Consider the following 20,576-nt stretch of genomic DNA (forward strand, 5'->3'; position numbering starts at 1 on the left):
AAGGGCTCCCACGCGGGCCGCGGGGGAGCAGCCTCCACCAGGACGTCAGGGCAGAGAGAAACCACCGCAGGACCGAAGGCACAAGCACCCATGTGATCTAGAATGTTCCCGGGGGGAGAATTCGGGGGGAAGGGCTACGTTTGGTTCAGCACTACAGTCAAGTTGATTCCGCCACTGTGGAGAAAACCGTCTAAAGGTGCACAGAAACGGGACAAGCGCTCCCCCTGGAGAGGAAGAAAGCTCAGAAGACAGCTCGCAGGAGTTGTGCAGAGAGAAACAGCCAGTACTATTTATTTGGATGTCTGTGCCATGGTGGGTACAAACTATATTCTCTGCTCTGTGGGACCAAAACCAAAACAGAATAAAACAAACAAAAATCCCCCCCAAACCCCCGAGAAGCAGCAAGAAGGAATGCAAGAAGTCTTACGAGACACACTGATCCAGATGGGACGGTGCACGCGGCGTGCGACTTGACTGCACATCCAACTTCGTCACCTACGCCGGGCTTTCCTGCCGGTTCCGGCTACTGACCGATGGTGGGGGGCTTAGGAAATGGCCAAGCCGCTTTCCATTCCTCTAGCCGACTTCCTTTCCCTTCCCTTCCTCCTCCAGGGTTAGAGTCTTTCCTCCACGAAGGAAGCGCTGTTTCGGGGCTGGGAAGGCGTGGACTGGCTCCCACGGTACCGACTTCGCGTCCTTGGAGCCCTGCTGCACGTGTGCGCGGCGCGGAGGCGCTCGTCAAGGCAGCCTGGCGGACCTATGAATTTTAAAAAGAGGAAAGGAGAAACAAAACAAAACCACCCCAGAACTGTCTTTTCTCGAACTGAAGGAGAAACAGGGATGGCACGGCCTCCAGCGGGGATGCCCACACGATTAGGAGATGATGGCCGGGGACCACCTGGGCAGAGTCAGATTGTCAGCACTCGCTGACCGCTTCCTCGTGGGTCTTCGCAGGTCCTTGTACTTGTCCTCGCAGAGGCGGGAGATGGCCTGGGGGCAGAGGGGAGGTAATCAGGTCAGCCCGGGAGCCAGCGCCCTCGCCCTGGCCAGCCCTCGGCACCGAGGACACTCGGGATGAAGGTGCAGAGGGCCTCAGCACCTCCTCTGAGAGAGGGCTCTAACCCGTGAGCCTCCTTGTCCCCACACTTTCAGCCGTCAAAGTCGGATGGGAAGAGCTGGGTGCACGTGCAAAGGTGAGCTACACACAAGTGTAAGACACAAGAGTCACACAGCTTAACAGTGACAGCCCTGAACCCAGGCCAAGACCACAGGGGCTGGCCCCAGCTCTAACTGGGCTGTGGAGAAAATACTTTGAAAAAATGAAAAATAAAGGCAGAATCAAACCTTTTCAGATTCCCAATCGGTAGCGTCATCTGGTAACTTTTTCCTTATAAAAGTGCATGCTGGGAACACTCTTTTTGTGGGTACATTTTTTAAAAAACGGGTTTTTAAAAAACTTCTTTGACTTAAAAAACAGAATCAATGCACATTAAGTAAAAGCCGCCATTAAGAAGGTTATTAAAAATATGGGGTGGCACAAATTAAATGCAGGGCACCTCGTCTTTATTTTACAACATGCAGTATCAGGAACTGCCGTGAGCACACAGCTCAGTTGGCAGCAGTGCACCCGCCAGGCGCTGACGCCTCTTACCTCCAGCTTGTGGGCCCTTTCCCTGCTAAGGGGCTCCAAGGGGAAGCTCAGGTTGTTGGCTTCCGCCAGAGAACGAAGATCAAAATAATACTTGGCATAAACACTGGAGGGCACGTTGATGTTGAACTGGAGCAATTCGAGGAACTGTCGCTCCAGCTCGTTCCTGCAGAGAAAGACACAAACGCACAGCTCAGCTACTGTCCCCACCCGCAACCGCCTGGGCAGGCTGCTGATTAACTGGAATGATCACCAGAAAGTGCTTCAGGGCGACCCTGACACTGAGACTGAGCTCATCTATGCACACGGGCGCGCGCACACACACACGAACACACGGCAGGCTCTGGCCTCACCTTTCCACATGAGCCACTGGCTCAAACAGGGCAGAAGACACAGTCGAGAGCTGTCAAGTGGAGTCCAGTGAGGGCGGACAGCAGCCTGGAGGACAGGCCTCCCCAAGACCCAGAGGACTGCCCTTCCCGGGAGGAGAGATGAGGAGGAGGAGCGGTTCCCCAGCCCGAGTGCACACCCATCACCGGCAGGGCAGGTGAGGACCCCCTGCTGGGCCCACCCGTCTGATCCGGCAGGTGTGGGTGGGCCCGAGAACGTGCATCTCTAACACTCCTGCGAGCTGCCGCTGCTGGGCCTGCCCGCCCGCTCAGAACTACTCAGCGACAGCCCCTGGTCCATAAAGGAGCCAACCAGCTGCATGAAGACGAACCAGGGTGGCCAGAATGCATCTGAAAACTTCCCCTGTCATCAGGCCTCCTTCTCGGTAGTTACTGCCAGGGGAGAAGTGTCCTCAGCGACAGGTCTGTCTGGGAGCACTGCTCCAGCCAGGGCCACCTCTCCGGGCAGCACCCCGGGCTCACTTCTGTCCTTTATCACAGTCTCCCCGCCTTGTCTCCTCGGAGCCAGAAACCGTGACATCTGATGGTGCGGCCTGGCCCCAGCTCAGCACCTGACATGCCGTTGTTGCTCCATAATTCCTGTTACTGAAAGGAGCGGACCAAGCTCAGCCTGGGAGGACGGATCCAGGGAAGGCTTCCCGGAAGTGAGAGCTGACGCCTCGGAGGGAGAGACGAAGACGTCGCATTCAGGTCATTTAATCGGAGGGGCTGCTTCGATGCAGCTTCGAGAAAGGAGTAAAGCCCCAAATGTGTGTGTTGTGCTAAACTTTACACTTTTAATGACTTGTATTTATAGCTCCTTTAAGTGAGATTTAATAAGAGGTCATCCTGTGAAATACTGGAACCCAGATAAAATCTTAAGTGTCAAAAACACGCAAAGGCAGAAGTGCTCTCCTGGGCAACCTGGGAGCTGCCTGTGGACAGACTGCCACCCGGTGGCTAAGAGGTGCCACTGCAGATCCCATGCTCCAATGCCAGCAAGTTTTTACTATAAATGTAAGAGAACTAGTCAGCTATTCCTGCCCCAAATGGTATCTAGACACCACTGCCTCTTGTTGAGGGTATAACTAGGATTAAAGTCAAGAGGAATCCGGTTTTGAACAAGGTGGCAGTTTCCCAGGGTTCCTTAGGGAAAAAACAGCCTTCCTGAATACTGAGTGTTTTCTTGAACAGAATGTTTAAGTCTGGGGGGAAATGAAGATTTTAGAGCTTCTGTGTTTTCCAACTAAGGCAAGATTTAGAAAATAAAAATAATTCCCCAAATCTGAATTTCCAAACGGCAGAAGTACATCCTCCAGGGACATATGACAGCTTGTTATGTGATAAATCATCAAAAAACTAACAGTGATGCAGAGAGAACAGGCTTGATGGATTTACTGCCCCGAAGGGGATGATTATAAGGAAATAGCTCTGATGTAAAACTTTATAATAAATAAATTCAAGTCAATGAACAAAAAAATATTTAAGAAATACTTGTTACGTTAGATCAACACTGTGAAGAAACCCAACTGAACTGATGCCGTTCAGCAACTTGCAAATGGGGTTCTAAAATGGAGTAAAGAGAGTTGTTTTCATCACCCAATGGCCTGACGGCTTTTGTAGGAAAATGGGCTCACTTTAAAGACCAGCCACCAAGCAGCAATCCCACTTCCGGGCATAGATCCCAAAGAACGGAGAGCAGGGCCTCGGGGGGGTATCTGCCCACCCGTGTTCAACGACCGCGTTACTCACAGCAGCTGAAAGGTGGAAGCAACCTCCTTATGGTCTGGATGACAATTATCTTAGTAACTGTTTTCACCTTGAAATATAATCAGGAATTTTAAAAGGTATGTTCATTTTATTTTTCTTGCTGTCAAAAACTTCCTATTTGTCTTACTTTTTATGATAAAGAATGATAGATGTAGGAAGGAGTCATACAGGTCTGCAGCAGGAAAAGGCTCTGGCAAATGACCTGAAACACAAACAGGAGCTCCCAGGGCAGCACAAAAATGGGGTGCCCAAGGAACCAGCAACCGGAAGAAGGCGGGCAGGGTGGGGAGGAGTCAGTCCGTACTGGTCACTGGGTCCAGGGACTTGGATGTGGACTGGGACACAGTGGAACCTCCTCCAGCCCAGAGCTTCCTCAAAGAAGCCAAACCAAACAAGAAAAATATTAGCAAGAATCATGGCAAAAATGCCTGTAAGCCATAAGGAACTGTAAGAAATTCATCCTGATTGTTTCCAAAACAGCTCATTGCTCCTGAGAGGTTCTGACCCCACTTCCTGTACGCCCAGCCCCCGGGCTGCAGCTAAGTGTGAGCTCAGGATGGTGCCCTGAGAGAGAACACGCAGCCCGACCAGGACAGCACGGGGGGACCTCGAGGACAGAACGCTCATTTTAAGCAACTGAACTTGCAAAACGTGACAAAAGCAGTGAAAGTCTTCTCTCTGAAACTGAACAGAAACAGGTGACATTTTAGCCCATCTGCTGCCTGCCATCAGTCTGCCGTGGGGACAGAGCTGGGATGAGCCCCACAGGAGACAGGGAGCAGGAAGGTAAAGGAAGGTTCGCCCAGAATGAGGCTTTCAGCAACCGTGTCCTTGCTCGGCCAGCCCACGACAGACGCGCAATCACATCCACTCATAACCACACTGAGCAGGTCCGCAGAGGGGCGGGCTTCCTCCGCAGACACCCCCACCCACACTCACATGTCCTCCACTGTGATGTCCTTCAGGATCTGGCAGTAGTCCACGTTCCACACGGCCTGGTCGTCCCACACCTTGGAGGCCAGCAGGATGGCCCCCAGAACAATCCGCTTCCAGTTGGCCGGACAGATGTCAATCTCTGCATATGTTAGAAGCCTTTCGAGGTACACCTGGAAGACACGAGCACGCCAGCACCCGGTGACCTGCCTTGTTCCTGCTCCACACCCGCCAACACACACAAACCAACTCCCAGCTGTTCACTGCACTCCCCCAGCTCAGCTTGAAACAGGCGCTGACAGCCTGATCACACCTATTTTAAAAAGTCAAAGGGCTCAACAAATCTGAGGCAAAATGGGCCGAGAGGCACACTCTGTAACTGGATGTGTGGATGAGGCCGGACCTTAAGACTCCGGGGCAGGAAAGTGTTCTAGGAGCTGCGGGTTTACTTCTCACTCTACCAACTATGACATTAACACGCATTCAACAAACCACCGGGCTTCCAATGTAGCGCAGTGGTTAAGAATCCGCCTGCCAATGCAGGGGACACGGGTTCAACCCCTGGTCTGGGAAGATCCCACGTGCCGCGGAGCAACTAAGCCTGTGTGCCACAGCTACTGAAGCCCACGCTCCGCAACAAGAAGCCACTACAATGAGTAGCCCGCGTACGGCAACAAAGAGTAGCCCCAGCTAGCGGCAACTAGAGAAAGCCTGCATGCAGCAACGAAGACCCAGCACAGCCAAAAAAAAAAAAAAAAAAAAAAGTTCCGTTTAAAAAAACAAACAAAAAAACCCCAAACCACCAATGTGCCAAGAAGGAGAAACAAAGGATGTGAAAGGAAGAAACCTATTTTTTTCTATCTGTAGTTGTTTCTAAATTAAACTCTTTATTTTGAGGTAACTGTAGATTTACAGGCAGTGATGATAAACGTATTTTTTTATTATTATGGTAAAATACACATAAGATTTACCACTTAATCATTTCTGTGGCATTAAGAACAGTCACAGTGTTGTGAAATCGCCACCACCTATCTCTATTTCCAGAACTTTTTCATCTTCCCAAATTGAAACTCTGTACCTATTACAACTCCCTACTTCCCCTCCCCTGGCCCCTGGCACCCACCTTTGTACTTTCCGCCTCCACGACTGTGACTGCTCTAGGTACCTTACATAGGTGCAATCGCAGTGTATTTGTCCTTCTGTGACTGGCTTCTTTCATTGAGCATAATGCTCCACGTTGTAGCATGTGTCAACATGTCCTCCCTTTTCAAGGCTGAATAATGATCCATTGTATGTATGGACTACATTTTGTTTATCTATCATCCACTGATAGACATTTGAGTGGTTTCCTCTTTCGGCTACTGTGAATAATGTTGCTGTGAACGCTGGCGTACAAGTATCTGTTCGAGTCTCTGCTTTTGATTCTTTCGGGTATACACCCAGAAGTGGAACTGCTGGATCATATCATCATCTATGTTTAATTTTTTGAAGAACCACCATACTATCTTCCACAGCAGCTGAACCATTTACATCCCCACCAGTAACGCACAAGGATTACAATGTTTCCACATCCTTGCCAACACTTGTTGTTTTCTGTATTTTTTTTAAACTATGGTCATCCTAATGGGTGTGAAGTGTTGTTTTTTTAAAAATATGTATGTATGTATGTATGTATGTGTGTATTTGGCTTCGCCGGGTCTTAGTTGCAGTACGTGGGATCTTCGTTGCTGCGTGAGGGACCTTCAGTTGAGGCATGCGGGCTTAGTTGCGGCATGCGGGATCTAGTTCCCTGACCAGGGATCAAACCCGGACCCCCTGCATTGGGAGCGTGGAGTCTTAACGACTGGACCACCAGGGAAGTCCCTGAAGTGGTATTTTTTAATGAAATAATTCCAGCTGAAGTTGTAAAATGAAACCATGTAATATAGGATTTATAAACTGCCATAATTTAGTTTGAAGACAGACATCAGAAATACCCACAAAGCCCACTGCTTAAGCTGGATCACAAGGTACAAATGCCTTTTAAAGTCCCCCTTCATAAAAAATCTGTTTATTGGTATGTTTGACACTTTTCTGAACCGTGGAATGATTATTTCCATAGTTTTTACAAAGGGTGATGACTAATTCTTCTCATTCTACCAAGAAGAGAATCAAAAAGATGTGTGACAGGGAATTCCCTGGTGGTCCAGTGGTTAGGACTCCACACTTTCACTGCCGAAGGCGCGGGTTCAATCCCTAGTCGGGGAACTAAGATCCCACAAGCTATGTGGTGTGGCCAAAATAAATAAATAAATAAAATAAAATTGAGTACTTCTTTAAAAAAAAAAAAAAAGCAGAAAACTGAGGCTGGACCCAACTCCAGATTTTTTTTTTTTTTTTTTTTTTGGCTGTATGCGGGCCTCTCACTGCTGTGGCCTCTCCCGTTGCGGGGCGCAGGCTCCGGACGCGCAGGCTCAGCGGCCACGGCTCACGGGCCCAGCTGCTCCGCGGCACGTGGGATCTTCCCGGACCGGGGCACGAACCCGTGTCCCCCGCATCGGCAGGTGGACTCGCAACCACTGCGCCACCAGGGAAGCCCCTCCAGATTTTTTAAAGCAATTGTTATGAACAATTACTCAATTTTCTTCTTACTTACTTTACCATAGTTGATAGATAGTAACAGATACACTAGATAATATGTAAGATAACATTTAGAAAAATAATAACGGGCATCTATCTACCATGTCTGATATTCCACTAGGGCTAACTAGAGGAATTAGATATGAAAATACACTCCATTACTGAGGGAAGGCAGTTGTTATGTTGGGAGATAAGGCATTCATAATAAGCGCCACTTAACAGCATGTAATTTAGCAGAACTTGCCAGTAAAGCTATATTCAAGGGTCAGCTGCAATTTCTTTAGTAAACTCCCACTTGGGTGTTTTAATTCTCTGCCAAGTAAAATAACAGACCATTGATTCTTTCTGAACACCATTCCCTAGACCGCTGCTAATAGGACACTCTTGCTCAATTAAATTTTCAGATTTAATTTCATAAGAAGGACCATCCTCAGGAGAGCCTCTACAAAATACAGGCCAGTGAGCGCTTGCGGAGCTACGAAGAGCATTCAGCTGACTCTGCACAAAATAAAACTGTTAAAGGCACGGGGGAGGAAGAAAATGCAAACTCATGGAATCCAGGATATATGTGACCAAACTTGCGATGATGCTGGAATTTTTCCATGGCTTTTAAAGAGCAGCACTGGGTCCGTTCATCTTAAGACTCTCGTACCCAGAGCTTAGCCGACTGGGACCTCACCAGCGCTTCCGATTTGCTGGTATTTGAAGGAGCACAAGAATGAGATATTTGGATTCGTCACTGGACACCATCTGAACGACAGCTTCTGACTTCCTTAGAAACGACTAACATGACCTAAAAAGGGAGTCTTCGGGGTCAGAATGGATAGATTCCGCAGGTGGCCTCACCATTAGCGAGCACCAGCCTCTGAGAGGCACTTCGGGGCTGCGGTCCAGGGGCTGAATGGTGGCCCTCACGGCCATGCAGCAATGGCTGGACCTGCCAGGCCACTCGAGGGGGACCCAGCTGGGCTGGCATGACCGGTGCTCCCTGATACAGCCAGGAGCGAGTGGCTGAAGGTCCTGGAAGCTCCTTGCACAGGCAGGCTGCAGTCTGGTTCCTTGTGGGCAGCAGTGCAGAGCTAACTGTGGGCCTCCCTGCCTCCCACCGGGCACGCCGCCAAGAGAAGGCCCAGGAGAAAGGCCGAGAGAGACGCAGCTCTGCCAGCTCTAGACCGGACCTGTTGTAAACGGCTGCTTCTACCTCTAGAGACTGGAGAGAAGGGCAGGATCATCACACATGGGGCTCGCTCAAGCTCGCAGCTGTCTGCCCTCTGCCCACAGGCCCCAGGCTGACTCAGCCAACCAAGCAGGCCCCAGAGAATCGGTCTGCAGAGCTGGGCCTGCTGTGCGGGCCCCGAAGCTGCTCACCTTTAGGCTGTAGCCGGCAAGACCGCCATATATGTATGCTAATCCCCTGCTCAGCCACCAGCTGATGTCACAGGACAAGAGAAGATTTCAGCAGTTCCAATGACTGACAAATACACACCACTCTCGTAGTACTCCCAAGACAAACTAGCCACCCCTCCCAGCCACGCTCGGAGGCAGGGAAACACACTTTACACGTTCTCCATGTCTCTGCAGAAACTGTGTCCTCCACGGGACACTAACCTTCTCCTTCATGCTAATAAATCCAAACTCTACGGCACTACGGGGCACGGTCAGGTCAGTTTTCTTAGGAATGGAAGGTAAAAAAAACCCCACCACATTCCATCTGCAGGAGCTTCAAAATAAATCTTTCATCATGGTGTGGATTTTAGTACTAATCTTATCCACGGTGTCATCTGATTTTCTTACCCTTCCCTCCCCTTCATCACAATCTCCTTTCATTAAAATATCCACCCTGCTGCCTGCCCAAGGTGTGTTTTGTTAAGGACGTGACATCCTTCGGAGGAACAAAGCTGAGCAATAAATATGCTTCTCAGTCATGACCTAAGGACCTATCATCCTCCAGATCACCTGAGGAAGACTTGTTGAATGTCTGTTAACCTATCAGGCGGCAAGTTCCATGAGAGAAGAAATGAACAAACAAACAGGTTACTGTCCGATCAGCCGAGAGTACAGGGCTCTGCGTGTGGCAGAGACACAAAGGGTCCTGTACACTTTCTGTCACACACCAATCTCTTCTCAGGAGCTGCAGGGATGACTTTCTGGTCCCTCGGGGCAGCCCATGCACTGGCAGAGCTGACTTCTTATCTGAGTTGCACACCATGTCAGCGAGAAAAGGTCAGTGACAGTGGGCTACACTGTCAAATCCATTTCCCAAATGAGATCTGACCTAAAGAGTCCGTCCCTAAGGTTTTCAGAGTCTAAGTAAGGTTACAGATTTTTCTCTCGAGTCTTCAAGTGAAGATTTATGTCCATGCTGTCTCTGAGTATCTTACAGACACATATTTACACGAAAATAACAAAAGAGAAGGCAGCAGCTACAGCAGTCCTTCCGATGTATGAATTTATCACATCTGATCTATGGTATTAAACCTCTGCAGGGAACCAACACCAGAAACCTGGACGTTAATGAGGCGGCCCTGGTCCTTCTCAGGCCCTCGGGCCCCGTGCTTCACTTACCTGCACGCAGCACTTCAGCTTTCCTGATTCTGAGTGCGCGCTGACAATGGGCTTTAGGTGGACACCGTGGAGCAGACCACACGCCCTCTTTTAGGAGACCCCGTCGCCACCCTCCCAGATGAAAGACAACCCTGACGCGGCGCTGTGCTTCCCAGGTCCGTGATGCACACTCCTGCCTGCGCCCCAGGCCACGACCGCGTCCCCCTGTGGGCGCTCACCAGGGTGACAATGGCACATTCCGCAGTCAGCTGAGCAGCACTGAACAGTGTCCGAACAAACCGGTAAATCTGCTTCTGCTCTGGGTTGTGTTTGTCATAATCTGGTGGCACTTCGGATTTCTGGGGAAGGAAAGATTCTCAATGACTGGCCGCCCAACAAGAATAACAGAGACGCGGCTGGACAACACCCCGGGACCCCGGGGGAGGGTTACCGAAAGAGGGTGAAGGTTCTCATCGAAAATATCCAAGAGCATCCTTCCATCTGGGTCCCTGGTTGGGGTGGGGGGGAGGGAAATAACAGAAAACGGAGTTTACCTTCTGCAAGAATGAGTGCCAGTCAAAAGGAAACAAAAATACATTAAAAAAAAAAAATATATATATATATATATATATATATTTTTTTTTGATTCAGCTGTTATTTCAAAAAACAGAGGCAGTGCTAACTGTTAAGAGATGCTACTGATTATTCATGAATTATAATTTGTTTTTCTTGGGGACAATACTTAATCATTTTTGAATAGTCCAAGAAATAAAGGTTATGAATCACATTTAGCCTAATTAACTTAGTGAAAATCTATATTTTCATTTCCCGAGTTTTCAAATGAATCAAATCTAAATTTCTTTAACCTCTTGTTTCTGAGCAAAGGCTGACAGATCTGTTTAAACCATCCTTATGTTGTGGTCGACAAAAGAAGTCTGGGGGTAAGAAGGAACACTCAGGGCGTGCCCTGGAGATGAGTCTGAAAGTCTCACAGCACGCAACTCAACACTTCGCTAATGAGGAGTTTCATGATCGTATACTGAAAAACAAGAGGGGACGCTAGAAACGTGTAACTGGTTGTTACCAAGCCGGTAACAGCACAGACCCATTTAAAGTGGCAGCATTCGCTGTGAGCTCAGCGGGGCCGCCGCTGGGCTCTGGGGGGTCGTCCACACTCCACTAGTGATGGCTCTGCCTCCGTCTGTTTTATGTCATTTGAGTTTTGTCTAAAATGTTTTCTTTAAAAACCAAATTTGGAAACCACCGGTCTGGTTAACAGCACACAGTTTTCCAACGTCAACTAGGCTTGCAAATCTCAGAAGGCTGCAGATCTGTCCCTGACACGCACGCCCCGTGGCAAACACTACAGTTTCTGTTCTATGAACTTACTGTCTGCATCAAAATAATAGCGAAAGAAAGAGCTTGGCAGGACAGCTCAATTTTCATCCCTGTCTTTGAACAGTAGGAACTGTTTTTAAAGCTCTGGGCATTCATACCTGTGCTGCTTTCACTAGCCTGCAGGACAGACAGCAAAGATTTAGATGAACCCGAATAAAAGCAATGCTCAAGCAGCAGGACTGGAGAGTGGGATCTGAGAACATAAAGTGCACCTGGCGCTGAGGAACCACGATCCCTCTCCTGCCAACCTCCTCCGCCCAGGTACTCAAGGAGGAAGGTGAGGGACCCCCCCCCCAAATACTCAGGCTCTTCAGCCCTGTTCAATTCTCCTGAGGAGTGAGAGCCCCTGAAACACCATTCAGCACTCTTGAGAAACTTTCACCACAAGTAATTTTAAAAATCAAAATGTAGGTTCAGAAATATAAATAAGGATTCAGAATTTAAGCTAAAATGACTTCTATGAGAAGTGGATTTTGCTTTCACTTCCATTAAAAGCTATGAATCTCAGCACCGTCTCTACGAAAGCTAAGGGATCTATCACCAGCCCCTGAGGCTGGGTCAGTATGACTTATCAAAGAGGGAGTCTGCAGACAGCTCCTCTCAAGACACTTTCAGTCTACAATCTGTAAATTAATCATGCCTGTTTTCACAGGCTGACTTTTCTGTTGGACTCTCTCCACTTCCTCTCGGCCCAATGTATCACCATTAACCCAGCAGAGCATATCATTTAAAGTCTCAGTGGTATATTGCTTGGGTTCAATTCCAACTTCCCCACTTTACTAGTTGTGTAATCTCAGGCAAATTAAAAAAAAAATCTCTCTATGCCTCAGTTTCTTTATCTGTAAAATGGAGATAATGTCAGAATCACCTCATGGAGCTGTTATAAAAAATTAAATGAGATAAGGCATGCAAAGAGCTGACCAGGGCGGCCAGAGTAAGCATTTAATGAAGTTGTGTCTTATTATTAATAGCTACGGCTAGAGATTAACTTTGAGGCCCATAGAGTCTAAGAACTGAGAAATCGGAGACGCTAATGCGAAACTGTTTTGAGAACACATCTGAGTTTCACCAATGGCATTACATTGCTAGTTAAGACCTAAGTGTTTAAAAAGTGTTAACTACTATCATAGAAATAAGCAGCAAGACGAATCTACACTCTCACTAAGTTACTCTGGTCAAGGTTCGCAGTTCCAGTATCCTGCATTTTGTAAGTTCGTAAATCCAAACTTCTCAAGCACCATAATGAACCATGAATCACAGTTACACTACAGAGAAAGGTCATTACAGAGAATACCTTTCCAGGTGTTTGCTTCCAATGGCTGTGTTTTCCCATAACCTGTCCATCTCAAGCTCTGTCATCTACCCTCCATGTCACTGCTTGTCACTACTCTCCCTTGTCCCCTTTGTAAAACAGACTGCAGGGCTGTGGCCCCCACCACGGAGACCCACGCTAGCCAGAAGGTGACCTTGCTGGTTCCCGGAACTGTTACTATGCTCATATAACACATGTAAATGTCACATCCATCAGTGGAACAGGACTGCAGTGAGAGTGGATTTGTTCTCATGAAAACGAAGAAGGATGCTTCATAAAGACCCAATAAAAGGAAATCACTAAACACAAGTTTGCTGTAGATCAGGTGTGGTCAAAACCTAAACGATTCTACACTCATTGTTTAGCAAATGTCACAAGTTTTCTCGCCATTGATTACAAAAACAAACAAAAAATACACACAAAACAGGTGTGGCTTATAAAAGGACAGCACTTCAGTAATCAATGCCCCACGCTCAAAGCAGAAGCCTCAATGCTGCATAAAACTGGCAAATGAGTGTACTTTTACATGTTTTATGTTGAATTAAAATGCTTAAGGTAAATTTTTAAATGATTCTTCTATGAGTCCCTGTTTTAACTGATTTTTAAAATTAACTGAACTATCTCCAGACATCTATCAGAGAGAGAATTTCTACTACATTAAAATAGTTTATGACTAAATTTACAACAAAACTTTTTTCTACTGAACTGAAACTATAAACTAAACATTTTTTCATGTTAAAGCTGCACACAGAAAATTGTTAAAATATTTTATAACAGACAGAATGTTTAAGCAAATTATACAGAAAATAAAGTCAAGAGGAGGCTGCAACTTTGTTTGTCAAGAAACTTTGTTCTGTTTTGCTGGCTTCATTTGGTTTCCTCTGACTCAGAAGCAGTTCAGCATTTACCTAGGAAGTGTAGGTAAATTGTACTAACTTTAGAGATTCTATGAAAATGAGATAAGAATATAAAACTCAAAGGCTGAGGAAACTAGAACGGAACAGGAAAAACATCACAGTAGATGACTGTGATGTTTTTAGCACAAAATCCAAATCCACCTACCTGTTTTTGATGTGGTAATATATTGCGAGAGCTACGCTGTAAAATAAAATGCAGGAGTTCAGTGTTTCATAAGCACATTCAAGATGTTATATATTATCTGGCATCAGTCTGACCATAAATATTTAAAATGTAAGTAAAAGTAAAATGACCCATCTGAACAGTCCCATTTAATTCACAGTGCTGATTAAGAAAATGCATTCTTCAAAGTAAATCAATCAGGTACTTATTTTGAGCAATTATTAAATGTTTTCCAGAAACACCAAAACTTCAAATGATATTCAGAAACAAATTTCTCTATCTGAAATCTTAAGCTTTCCTCACTTTAAAATATAGGCAACTATGTAAAAAATAGGTGGTGAAATTAAACACCTCTAGAAGTCTCCAACTCAGCACCTGCTGTTTTAGAACATTAGTGGTTTCTTTATAACTACCAGAAAAATGTGACTATTACCCACAGTGGTTTGCCATTGTTTTCTTTTAAATCAATAACCTCTTGGAAATCTGCCTAATTTATTCATTCATTTGCTGAAATGGTAGTGTAACTCTTTTATTTGTAATACCTTAAAATTTTATTTTACATTTTAAAAGATCTGAATTTAATGAAGGCATTCCTATCCCCTGAATTTTCTTCAAATAATGTTTTTCTGATTATAAAATGTGTTATATTCAGATTGAAGAAATCTTTGGAAAATAAAAGAAGTATACAGAAAAATAATTCCTCTGCCCAAAGATTATTACTATCAGCTTAAGATACAGACGTATTTATTCGTATCTACCTAAAGCAAACAGGTTTGCACCCCACTTTTATCCTCATTAACATTTTTCTTACCATTAAAATGTTATTCAAAAACATGACTTTAAATGGCTGACTATATTCCATTACACTGTTGAATAATTTATTAACCATCCCCCTACGATTGAACATTTGAGTTATTTTTAATATTTTTGCAACTATGATTAACACCATAATGAATATACCCACAGATAAATACTTGTCCGACCTATGGCTGTATTATTTCCCTAAGAAAACATCCTGTACTTGGAATTACTTGCTCTAAGGTCATTAATGACTGTAAGGCTCCCAACATATACATCCCAGTACCTTTGCAGAAAAGCTGTACCAGGTGTACTTCACCACCAGTGTCTGTCCCACCTCCCCTTCGCCAACACTCACCTTGAATGTTTTGGGAAAATGTTCTCCAGCTGGATAGGTTAAAAAGTGTAACTGTTTTCAATTTGAGTTTCTTTGATCACCTATCAAGTTGGCAGGGTTATTCGTGCTGACTGCCCAATTTTTAAAAATTATTTCCTCTTTTGCAACCTGTCTAGATTCTTCCACAATTTTTGTTTTACTTTAAAATGTATTGAGGAGGCCAAAGTTTATTGCTTAAGCTTCTAAGAACATAGCTAACTGGCTGCATCAGACTGTGTTCTCAGAGCACAGAAACTGCCATCCAGGGCACCAGCGTGGAGGTAGAGGGCTGGGCCCCAAACACCTCGGCTCACTCGGCCGCGGCACTCACTTAAGAGGCCTGGGCATGCACGCTGGTCTCTGAGTAGCTCAGATGTTCACCCATGACTTAACATGACAATAGCTCATCTCACGCTATCAAAAGAAAGCATCTCCTTCTAAATCTCTCTTTCCAGATCTATTAATTCAAATGATTTCAGCTAAGTGTTAAAAGTATCCCTGAGCAAATGTAATATATTCTCTTCCTCCTAACATCTTGAAAAGCATCTAAGCTGATGAAGGAATTTGAAGTGGGGTAAAGGGACTTCAGAAGTTTAAAAAATAATTGTACAGTTTTCAAAGTGCCTTCATGTATACCTTAAAAGCCCTGCAATGGAAAATAATAAATGTGACTGATTCTGTTTTATAAATGAGAAAATTCAGGTAGAGACACTAGATGCCAGGATTTCTGACTTGTATCACGGTTTTATGCCCTTTCATTCTATAATGCTGCCTCTGGAAAAAAGGAAGAAAGTACTGTTTTGTTCATTTAACAATCCTGCTGTGATGATTAAATTGAATGTTTCATATGATTGGGTTTGGCATAGTGATTACTTTAATTGCTTTGATTGATTGAGAAAAATATGGTCCCTGCTTCCCCTGTGAGGGAGCACGTCACAGGAAAAACACCACTGCACTGAAGTCAGACCAGCTGGGTTTAAAACCTGGCTCCTTCATCAGAGTTTATCCACCTCTCAGAGCCTTCAATTCCTCATCTAAAAACTTACAACAATTCAACCCACATCACAGAGTGGTTATTACAATCAAATGAAGTGTATAAAAGCATGATCTCAAATATAAAGTTCTAAAGCGAAGGTTATTATTATTGTTGTTGTTGCCCTATGAATAATTCCACCTCAAGAGGTCTTCCGGCTTCTGTAGATGGAGTGAAGGTCTTCGGGGCCCCAAGGTTACTGTCTCCCAGATCTCCAGAGCTGAAAGCAAGCTTGGACGTTATCGTGACTCAGGCCTCCATAAAGCACAGTGTGTAGGCCAGTGTCCACTCAAGAGCACACCCCGGAGAGTGAGCAAGCCAAGCTGAGGATGCACGCGTTGGGCCCAGCTCCACAGGCCGGTTCACTCGGCCACTGTGAAAGAAGTGACTGCCGGGGGCAAAGGACAGTCAGCTGAAAACAGGATGAGTCCCAGGCTTCAGGCTTTACTCCAGATGCCCAGCTTCGGAGGCCTGCTTAGCCTGCCACGTCCTCAGAAAACGGTGAGGTCACCCAGGACAGGCTGACCAGAGGGTTAGCTCAACTGCCCTTGCTGCAGAGCCAGGAGGGAAGGGGAGCTGGGAATGAAGAAATGCTATTTTCTTCATCAGGAAAACAAAACATGTTTCTGACCGCGGGCACTACCCTCGCTGTACGTCTCACCCAGAGCCAAGTCAGAGGTGCCGGGTTCTGGCGGGTGTACGAAGCTGCTCCCGGCCCTCAGGCCCGGGGCCGTGGATGGTGTGTGCAGCTGCGAGCGGCCCTCCCCGCCCCCCCACGTCCTCCGAGCACCACCCCCGTGCTCACACAGGATTCAGGGCCTGGGTCGGTTACGGGGGCACGGGGTGGGTGGCAAACTCTAAATTCACACCACGGCTATTGGCCTTCAGGAGAAAGATGGGAAAATCAAGTTCTCAGAGAAGACATGATGCCGGGGAAAGACACGAGCACAGAATCGTGCCCAAGTGTGTCCCGCTGCTGCTGCGCCCTCAACCCTCCCCCAATTCCTGAACCAGAACTCGTAAATGTTTGTTCCTTTTGGCAATCCCCAATTCACAGAAGGGTTTTCTTTTCTTTTTCTTTTTTTTAATACGAATTTTATTTCAGAGTACTCTTCAACTCCTGGATTTCCATTTGGTTCTTTTGTAACCTTTCCCCCCACCCCACCCCCCGGCCGCATCGCGGGGCTTGCAGGATCTGTTCCACACCCAGGGATTGAACCTGGGCCCCCGCAGTGAAAGCCTGGAATCCTGACCGCTAGGCCACCAAGGAGCTCCCCAGAAGGGTTTTCTTCTAAAATTAGCGGAGAAAGCTATCCTTAGAACCCAGAGCATTTTCTCAAAGGTCCCGCGTGGTTATCAGGAGGTGAGCTCAGCCCACAGGAAGCTGAACTGATTCATGAGTTTGTATCCATTTCAACATCTTGGGACAGGAGGTCACGAGGGCCTTGGCGGGTGTAGGATACGGTTAGGCAGAATTTTAGAATAGGAGGGCCTTCAGACTTCCAATCTCCCTGCCCTTCCTGACATTCGTTCCCCTCGTGCTGTCAAAGGCCCCGGCTGAAGTTACCCAGGCCAGCTAACGCCTCAAAATGACCAGAACCAGGTCACGTGTGACATACAGGAATTTACAGGGAAGGATTCTGATGGTATTGCTACAATTAGGGCCCACCCTACCCAGCTCCCAGGTTCAAAATGTACAGTTTAAAAAACGGCACATTTTAAAACAAATAAGCGACTGACTGAAGGCATCTCAAATCCGGGTGGTGTGGAGAAGCATCCTGTGGACCAGGGAAGCCACAGCGTCCATACTGGACGCCTCCTCTTGGCACTCAGCCATCATCACTGGCCCAGCTGTCCAGCTTCTTTTCTCCAGGTATGAACCACAGGTTACGCTTTCAAGGGAACTCGAAGGCAGTTGTCCACTGACACCAGGGGTTCTCGGCCTTGGCCACCTATGAGAATCTCCTGGAGGGGTTGACATTCCAGATCCTGGATCTGCGGGGCCAGACGTCACGCCTCAGTGGGGCTCTAAGCCCTCAAGGGCCTTGTGGGTGTGGCGAGCTGGAACCACTGATTCACAGACTACACTTGTGACTGCAGAGCTTGTACCTCCCAGACTCCACACTGAAATATCAAATCGTCACCCAGATCTCCTACTGGGCCCCGGAGTGTCTGCGTCACAACAGGTGAAGCGTTGAGCAACGGAGTCCAAGCCCCTGGAAACCCACAGCTCCCGCCAGTCCTGGAGGGAGGGTCCCAGGCCCCAGGGAGGCGGGGCTCTAGGGCTCGAGCGGGTGCCGGGTGCCAGGTCTCCAGGCTCCTGCTTCCCGCCCCAGCACCTCCCAGACCCCGGCACAGAGCCCAGCCCCAGGGTGGGGCAGCTCGGCCAAGGGCAGGGCAGTGGAGCGAGGGCACATGCGGGCTCCCAGCCGTGAGCGCCCACTGTGGGGTGATGCCCGCAGGTCCCTCAATCACCAACGGAAGGAGGGAAGAAGCTGCGTTCCAGTTTAGATCTTAGAAACAAGCAACCCATAGGGGAGAAGGCAGCCTCCCTGCAGGCAGGCCCACCTCTCACCTTCCGCCTGGAGGGGGCACCGTGCCCACTGCTTGGCAGGCCTGACTGCCATGTGTAGGCACACGCAGAACAGGGCTCTGAGGCCTGGAAGCCTGGCCCACTGGAACACAAGAAGCCTTCTTACTTAGGAATGCAAACACTCACAGCGCATGCTAACGTGGGCTGCTGTTAAATGTGGACTCTTCTTAAATGAGGACAGAGGCAAAATATCCCAGGTTTTTCATAGCTGAGCCAAAGGCCACAGACCCCAGCACCTCTATCAAGGCTTCCTACCACAATGCTAGTGGCAACATTTCAGGAAAAACGAGCATTCCGTCCCTCCCACCTCCCCCTTGAAAATAAGAGAACTGAAGCCCCAAAGGGAAAAGATTTTATCCAAAGACCGCCCCCCCTTTCCTCCCTTAAGCCCCATTTTACAGTAAGACACCAGAGCAAAGGGGCTCACGCCGCCCTCCCCGCTGGGGAGACGGCCCAGGTCAGAACCCCACCCCCCACGCTCCAGGCAAGTACAATGCCACGGTGCCGGGCCTGCTTTCCGCTGCAACCCCGCGTCAAAGTGGGACCCATTACATTTTGAAGGTAAAATACCAGCAGACTTACGCCAGGATGGCTTCAGTAAGAAGTGGGAAGGTAGAAAGTATGCACAAAAATCAAAAATATGCTTTAACCTACATTTTAAATCACTGAAAAATTTGGCCTTTTTATGTAAATGGTAATATACACAAATATTTTGAACACCCCACATTTTAACTCCCAAAATCACTTTTAAAAAAGACTTCTTGAATATGGCCTCCCCCCTGCCCAATCCTACCCCTCCCAGACCCCACAACCAACCAGTTAGCCATCAGTTTAAGGAACAGAGAAGACATTCAGTTAAGGAAAAATGTGTATACCCACCATTTAATTGTATACTTGAGGTTTGGTTGACTGACTGTGCTATCATCCAGGAAAATAGTCGAGCAGGAGCTGTATTTCCTTGCTATTTGTCCTGGAGGATGCTAAAAAACAATGGCAACAAGACAAGGACAATTAAACAGGGCTCAAAATTCTTCCAAGGCACATCATCCCCTTCACCTTGAGACCAGCCTATAGAGGAAAAGTGTCTTGGCGAGAAATATTAACACTACCAGCAAGAACAGTACAAACCCACTTCCTTCCCACAATGAAAGTCCATGTTCTTCCACAAAGAAAAGTCACCACCACCACTCCTGGCCCCCAACCTCCATCAGAACAGTACACTCTCGCAATCGAGCATCAAAGCGTGTGCTGCAGAATCCGTAAAATCACTGAGAAACAAGAAGTATGCGCTCATCACACCAATGAAAGCCCCCGCTGAAGGCGGCATCCTGGTTTGAGGCACCAGGATCAAGACAAGAGTCCACTGCACCCATTTTCTCTATTCTTGGGATACAGTCGATTTGGGGACCATGGAAAATGCAGCCAATGTTCATTTAGAATCTCCTAATCTTGAATTTCAGGAGGTGAAGATAAAAATAGGTGAAAGTTATCTGATGTTTTTGAAAATACTACCCATGTATAAGCATCAGGGAGGGTGCCTGTGCAGTCTCATGCCTGGTTCTTTCACAGCTACATAAATTTTGAGCTCTTTGGAAAACTTCAGAACTAAGAACTACTTCTGAAATACACTGTTAAAGAACAAAGAGTTTAAATTACACTCGGATGACATCTAATTGAATAGTAAGTAGATTTTTGGCAATTATGTGGGCAATATGATTAGTAGACATCAATCTAGATAATTCTGGCTCAAAGCATGTTAGAAAAGAAATAATAAAATCATCCAAACAAGTCTCCACTTGTCTGGTGCTATGTGGACAATCTCAGTGTCATCTTCAGCAACCAAAAAAAAAAATTCCTTAAGGGTAACAACACTGCCTGCCTCACGTGCCCACCCCCAACGAAGCCCTCAGTATCCATGGTTTATGAACACAAAGGGAGCTTTAAAGCCCATCAGAGACCAAATGCCCTGTTCGATACTTTTAACATTTACTTCTTATTTAATAAGGGTTCCCGGGACTTCCCTGGCGGTGCAGTGGTTAAGAATCTGTCTGCCAATGCAGGGGACACGGGTTCGAGCCCTGGT

At 47.0% G+C, this 20,576-nt stretch overlaps 1 protein-coding gene across 2 annotated transcripts in view; it reads right to left on the reverse strand.

Annotated features, from left to right (window-relative positions):
- Positions 1-262: 262 nt before the first annotated feature.
- Positions 263-20,576, reverse strand: part of CCNY (cyclin Y) — a 126,350-nt gene continuing 106,036 nt past the window's right edge. For both annotated transcript variants that reach the window (XM_059056723.2, XM_059056721.2), the window contains 7 exons: positions 19,373-19,473; positions 13,676-13,711; positions 10,355-10,412; positions 10,143-10,262; positions 4,747-4,913; positions 1,652-1,814; positions 263-990 (listed from right to left, as the gene is read on the reverse strand). In XM_059056723.2, coding sequence (XP_058912706.1) covers positions 874-990; positions 1,652-1,814; positions 4,747-4,913; positions 10,143-10,262; positions 10,355-10,412; positions 13,676-13,711; positions 19,373-19,473 — 762 coding nt within the window. In that variant the 3' untranslated portion in view covers positions 263-873. The remainder of the gene's footprint in view (positions 991-1,651; positions 1,815-4,746; positions 4,914-10,142; positions 10,263-10,354; positions 10,413-13,675; positions 13,712-19,372; positions 19,474-20,576) is intronic.

This window comes from Kogia breviceps, chromosome 3 (assembly GCF_026419965.1).
Source record: "Kogia breviceps isolate mKogBre1 chromosome 3, mKogBre1 haplotype 1, whole genome shotgun sequence".
Classification (NCBI taxonomy): Eukaryota; Metazoa; Chordata; class Mammalia; order Artiodactyla; family Physeteridae; genus Kogia; species Kogia breviceps.